Below are 6,860 nucleotides of genomic sequence, written 5' to 3'. Positions count from 1 at the left end.
ATATATATATATACTTTTCCATTCTTAAAAATTACATATTTTCTAATAGCGAAACTTATTTTTCCTTGAGCTGGGCAACAATTATTAGCATATCATTGTCCTAAATCATCGTTCAATTAAAAGCAATCATGGCAATATGGGAAGTAAAATTATTTTGGAATATCTTATCAATAATGCTGAGAAGGAACAGAGGGGTTTTTTTGTATGATTTTAAAATGATGGGTTTAAATTGTAGAAATTAGAAACTACATATAATCCTTACACTCTGCACTCGATTCCCTTCAACTTAGAAACTACATTATCTATATAACAATTATCATTAAACTAGTTAACAAAACTCAAATGAAAGTTACAAACTGATAGTTCACAAATTTGAAAGATAATAGAATATGAGATATATTCAAAGTTAAGAACATCACTGGGAAAAAGATCACCTTTTGCTTCATATTCTTCAGCCATCTTCACATTGGACAAATTCTTTATCTTAAGTGATTGAAGGGCTAAAAATTTTTCCAAGAGGAGGCAGAAGCAACAAATGCTATACATTAACCATTGAACAGAAAAGCATGCATGACCTCTGCTTCTGATTAGAGAAATTATTAGTAAATAAAATAACTGCATATGTACCATCTGGATTGTGATTCAGGACTTTTTTTTTTGGGTTAAAATGTTATTTGTAAATTGGTATCCCATCTTTACTTTAACTTACAATTTACAAATAGTGACTAGAATCTTAGTCACACCTATTACAAACCCCTTTAGCTCTTTTCCTCCACCTCAAGTAATTCTAGATGGCTAATACACTCATAAAAATTCAATTTTACGACTGTATAAAACTTTTTACACTTAACTAGAAACATTCTTTCCTCCATGAAGAAGAATGTCTTTAATGCACTGAAAATCTATGCAGATATTCTCAGCACATGTAAGAAATCTATGCAAAACTAAGTCTCCGGTTCGCAGAAGGACAGCGAAATTACTCCTTGATGGTAAAGAAGAACGAAAAGGACGGAATTATCAGTGCATGACAACAGAGTTATTTGATTTTAAGTTGGTTGAGGTCCAACTTTCATTTCTTTATGAGGTTTTGTAACCAAGTATCTTGTAATTTATTCTCTACCTGGCCTTGTCTTTCTATTAATCAGCATCTTCTCAAAAACATTAAACTGAGTGAACTTTCCAAAGAAAGGCATCATAATAAAAATATAAGACATAAGACAATATGATAGTGCAAGACTGATGAAGACAATAATCAATTTTCTTTTCAGCTTCTTTTTTTCCCCACACAACTGAATTGGTTGTGTTGTCATTTGTCATGAGTTCTGCATTGTTATATATTTTCGAGTTCAGATTCATTAACTTTTTCTGTTTTTAATTACTTATGTTGCTATCTACTAAGGATGTCTGGCCTTGTGTATGTCTTTCTCTTACAACAAGATAGCTTTGTTGAAACAATGATAGTTGACAAGTTTCAATGGAACAATTAGAAGCTGTTTTTTGAGACACAATGTTTCTTTTTCTCTTGCTGCTTTATTCAACATATAGTTAGTTAGTTATGACTTGATGTTTAAAGTTTAAACCACTCTCTTTAGGCTTATATATCTTGTTTTTCACCCTGACATTGTTTGTGCTGCATTGCATCTGTATATTTCTATGCAAATTGGTGCCTGATGTTGATCAATTGGAAATAGTAATAACAAAATAGAGATTGTTCCTGCAACCAAGAATAAGTCTTTTTCTTTTCTTTTCTTTTTGTCTATAAATATTTCTCATTTGAGAATTGGCAGCTAATATTGATTTTTTTTCCAATTATTTTATCAACTTATAATAATAATAATTTCTTCAATACACTGATAGAGTACCATCACAGCGAGAAAACACTTCTATAGTAGTATAATTTTAATAATTTTATAATAGAATGTTAAAATTGCTGTCCATTTTGTTACATATCAAGCATAAATAACAAAATTGATCCTAATAAGCTCTTCATGGATCAATAAATAGACAGTCAGACCTCACAAGTGCACAAATTACAAATTCAACTTGTTTCAATTAACTTCTTTCCTAACTAGCTTGCTTCTTTTTACTGTCTCTGAATTTCTTTGCTAATTTGGGATGTTTAGTTTCACTCTGGGCATTTTAGTAATTATACACATTATTATAGACCTGGAATACACAGTGTCAAAGTTTTCAAATTTATTTGGTAGGCAGCTAGCTCATACCAATAAATTTGATTAACAAATAAATAACATACACTTGGATTCAATCATGCACTTTAGCACAAAGTTGAACTTACATACATAACACTACATATATACCAGCTTAATTACTCACTTTAATTTTTGACTTAATATAATTTTCTTAACCTTCTAATCTTGAGAATCCTATATATTTATGGTTCATAGGCAATATACTTAATTACATTTGACTTCACTCTAAGAATAGTGAGAAGGAATAGACCTGACAAAGGCATAATATAGAAGCACCCAAACATAATATAGTCACACCAAAGTTTAATGTGGGAAAAAACCTCTCAAGGTGAGAGATAAAAAAAACCCACAGGAAGGTAACTATTATCCAAATCAAAGCTACAAAGATGTCTCAAAACTTAGAAGTACTAATAAGCATACATACACAACTCTTATGCAAGGACAGACACACATCAACAAAATGAAAGAAATGACAGTTTTTCCAGCAGTTCTACTTGAAGCATTAGGAGTGAAGAATCTCCATTTGAACAAAAGAATATTTGACCATCCGATCATTCACTTGATGATAATGGGAATGTAGAGAGGAACTCCAAAAAGCGCTTGCTCCAAAAAGTGTTTGCTGCACTTGGGAATGTAGAGAAGATGGTCACAACATTAAATCTGATTCATTCATACATCTTAAAAAAAAATTCTTAAATGATGGATGCTCAAGAAAAGATATTCCCTCTCTTTGAAATTTTAATTCATGGCAATTAATTCTTATGTTCCTATTTAAATGCAATTTTATAGAAAAATATGATATGATGGTTAATAAGTATCACTTATGCATGTATGAATTTAATTATGGTATGAGAAACATGAAAGATTAGAGAAATACCTGATCAGTGTTCTCTACTCAGAAAATTTGTTGGCCATTGACTTGAATGGTGGGGATGTGGGCAATTTTGGGCCAAATTAGTTGATGCTTGTTCTTGCAGTGTTCTCCCAGCAAACCACAGTCTTCAATTGTGAGTAGCAAGAGAGAGGGAGGCAACTCTTCTCCTTCCATGTTCTCCAGCTTTGGACAGTATGAAATGTGTAATTGTTGGAGCGAAGTGAGGCAAAAAAGCTTGTTGCACTCCAAAGTCTCCAGATTTTGAAAGTAACAGAGGTGCAAACTGGTAAGGGAGGGAAGCTGAGGCAGCAACCCAACCTGTGTGCATGACCTCACGCAACAAAAATCCAAAGTAAGCTCAGTGAGGGCGACCAAGTTGGCCATCCATGATAGATCTTTCATTAATTCGTCGCTACCTTCCACAACAAGTTCTTTCAAGTTAGGCGGCAAACCACCCTCTGGCACCTTACACATTTTCTGGCAAGCTTGTATGCAGAGAGAATGTAAACTTGGAAAAGCATTCTTGTGACTCGGAAATGCCTCCAACTTGTCGCAATATGTGACGCTGAGATGAGTCAAGTTGGGTGCAGCCAGTCCTTCTCCTGCAAATGACACTAATTTGTGGCATCCATTGATGGTGAGACGTTGAAGAGAAGCGTGTGGTGTATCTGACATTGAAACTGATTCCAGATTCCGACACAAGGATATCTCAAGATTCTTGAGTTTGGGAAAGGAATCCAATGATAGCGAGGTGAGTGAATCGCAGCTGTCTTGTATTTGTAGCTTTACCAAATCATGCTTGATCTGTGGCTGTTGCTGCGGAAATTCCAGCATTCTAGAATCCATGATTGTCAGCTTTTGCAAAGATTTGGGCAAACAATTGTCCGGAAAGGATAAAGGAGACCGACACCTTGAGATGTGTATTTCTTGGAGGTAACTTAGATTGTTGATGCTCATTGCCTTAATTGAAAAAGTATCGCTGTTAAGTATCATCTCTCTCCGTCCTTCTGGAACTTTCAAAACGATTCCCCAGAATACCGCATTAAGCATATTTCCCTTTAACATTGGACAATCTCTTAATTGAAGCTTCCGGAGTCGAGGAAAAGTTTCTGAGCCAGGAAAGTGCCACTCCTCCCACCATGGCATGTTATATAACTCCAAAGTCTCCAGTGAGGGAAACGGTGCCATAGGCAAAGAATCATGAGCTCCTTCATTCTTGTAAAACTCCTCGCCAATACTCCTCAGCTGATCAAAACCTTGAATGCGGAGGGACTTTAGAGAAGGCAGGTGTCCAAGTGAAGGCAGCATGAAGCAATTCTTGCAATCTAACAGAGATACACTTGTCATGTTTTCGTAGTAACAGTGCCCCAACCAATCTGGAAATATTGGACCCTTGTATCCCCATATTCTCAACTCTTTCAAGCCGTTATGAGGTTTTAAGCTGTCAAGTATTTGTATTTCAGTTTGTGCATTTATTAAAACCATATCATCGTCTGAAGACCATTTCAACAATAACTCGTCAATATGCTTCTTATCTATCCCTGCACTCCTTGCCTGATTGGCATCAACCACATTCTCCAATTTCTGAATCCCAAGTGATCCGTGAAGATTTGAAAGCCCTCCTAATTCTCGGATTCCATTCTCTTCTTGTCTGCCCACAACAAAATCACTTAAGAATTGCAACTCTTTCAATTTGCTTATTCCTCCCGGCATTTCTTTCAAAGGAGTTTTTCTAACATCAAGATGCCTTAAATTCACAAGCTTATGCATGCCCCTAGGCAACATGGTCAACTTAATACATTCACGCAACTTTAATGTTTGTAGACTGTACAAGTTACATAAGGACTCGGGCAATGTCTTAATATTGGTCCAAGAGAGATTCAAATAGTGTAGATGAATCAATGAACCTATTAAATCAGGCAATACATCAAGTTCATAAAAGGATAAAACTCTCAAGCAATTCAACTTTGATGCTATGCTTTTCATGCTAAACAAATCGACGACATACAAGGATGTTCTCAAAGATTTCAACGAAGCAACCGAATTAAGTATTTTTGAGTTTGGACTATTCAATCTTCCAAATGACAAATGTTGAGTCAGAATCCCTATGTCCGCTTCTTCGCCAAGTTCTTTCAAGTTGCAATAGTAATCTCCAGCAAGGGATATTGCTAAGTCATGCAAGATATTGTGCATCACAAAATAATTGTCTTGACCCTGAACCCTTTTGAAAAATAATCTAGAAATTAGTTCATCAAAATACTTGCAACCAATTTCTTCTAAAGTATATCCTCTCGGTGGTTGTAAAATATCTTCAGCCATCCACAACAAGATTAATTCATCTTTATGAAAAAAATAGCCTTTTCGAAACAACGAACAATAAAGGAAACAAGGCTTTAAATGTGCAGGAAGATGGAAGTAACTTATCAGTAATGCTGGAATAATCTTACTCTTCGCCACCGGAAATTCCCAAATAGCACTCCTTAATATCTTGTTCCATTCATCAACATCATGCCTTGTACGAAACAAGCCTCCAAGTATTCCTGCAACTAATGGCACGCCATCACACTTCTTGACAATCTCTCGACCTATGCTTTCAAGCTCCTTGTTCCCATTTGATTCTGGGAAAGATGCATTTTCTGCAAACACTGACCAACAATAGTTCTCCGACAACTTCCTGAGAAAATAAGGGTGACAATTTTGAACTGCAGAAGCAACATTTTCCTCCCGAGTAGTCAGAAGAACAATACTTCCCTTATTCCGATTTTGTTGGAAAGGGGTCATAAAATTACTCCATTTGTCACCATCATCACTCCAAACATCATCCAGAACAATTAAGAACTTGTTATTCGACAATTTTTCTTTCAAAGCATTTTGAAGTGATTTGAAATCATCAACCCTAAAAGTATCTCCAAGGATCTCCTTTGAGATATTCTTTGTAGTCTCGATGATATCAAAATTCTCCGAAACACAAACCCATGCTTTAAGATCAAACCCCTTCATGAACTCCTCCTGATTGTTGTACAGCCATTGGGCTAAAGTTGTTTTACCAACCCCACCTATGCCAACAATAGCTATCACAGACAGGTGATGCTCATTGCTGTCCTTCAGCATCTTGACTATGGCCTTCTGGTCATCCTCCCTGCCATACACATTCCCTCTCACAAGAGTCGGAATCTTTTCAAGACCAAGCAAATCTTTATGTTTTCCAAGATCCTCTATTCTTCCAACTACCCCTTCCATCTTCTCTACCTCCTTTTGTGTGGCAGCTTTGGCGAGGACAGTGTCCAGCAAGTCCTCAGCACAGTAAACAGCATCCCTGAGATTATCGAGCCACTTCCTCACCGATTTATTGCCAAACTGCTTCATCTCAGCATCAGCAACAAGAGCTTCAGCACCCAAGAGAGCAGTCTTCACCCAAAAATTTTACTCTACCGACGACACTGAAACCTTATGAGGGAATCGGTGATCCCAACATCCACGTCACTAAATTCAACTCAATAATGTTCATGAACGATGCATCTGACCCAATACTTTGTCATACATTTCTGACTTTCTTAGATGGTGCTGCCTTGATTTGGTTTTCTATATCAAGCTTTATTGAGCTGGCCAACCTCTTTGTCAACAACTTCGCAGCTTCGAAGATCTGTGCATAACTCGGACTATCTTAGTACCATACAACAAGGACAACATGAGAGTTTTAAGGATTATATGACGAGATTTGCCAAAGTGGCCATAGAGATCCCATACCTCAACTTAGATGTCCACCTACATGTGCT

The 6,860-nt window shown here is 36.3% G+C and overlaps 1 protein-coding gene across 1 annotated transcript; it reads right to left on the bottom strand.

The window, feature by feature from the left end:
* LOC107626596 (putative disease resistance protein At3g14460) lies at positions 3,106-6,450 on the bottom strand. Its single transcript, XM_016329500.1, has one exon. The coding sequence runs from the start codon at positions 6,448-6,450 to the stop codon at positions 3,106-3,108; it is 3,345 nt and encodes a 1,114-aa protein (XP_016184986.1).

This window comes from Arachis ipaensis, chromosome B02, assembly GCF_000816755.2.
Source record: "Arachis ipaensis cultivar K30076 chromosome B02, Araip1.1, whole genome shotgun sequence".
NCBI classification, from domain to species: domain Eukaryota; kingdom Viridiplantae; phylum Streptophyta; class Magnoliopsida; order Fabales; family Fabaceae; genus Arachis; species Arachis ipaensis.
The sequence above is the reverse complement of the archived record's forward strand: the minus strand, read 5'-3'. Positions and strand labels throughout refer to the sequence as shown.

What these genes read in the sequence shown, in the direction of transcription:
- LOC107626596 (XM_016329500.1), bottom strand. Translation starts at nt 6,450, where the DNA reads ATGAAGCAGTTTGGCAATAAATCGGTGAGGAAGTGGCTCGATAATCTC.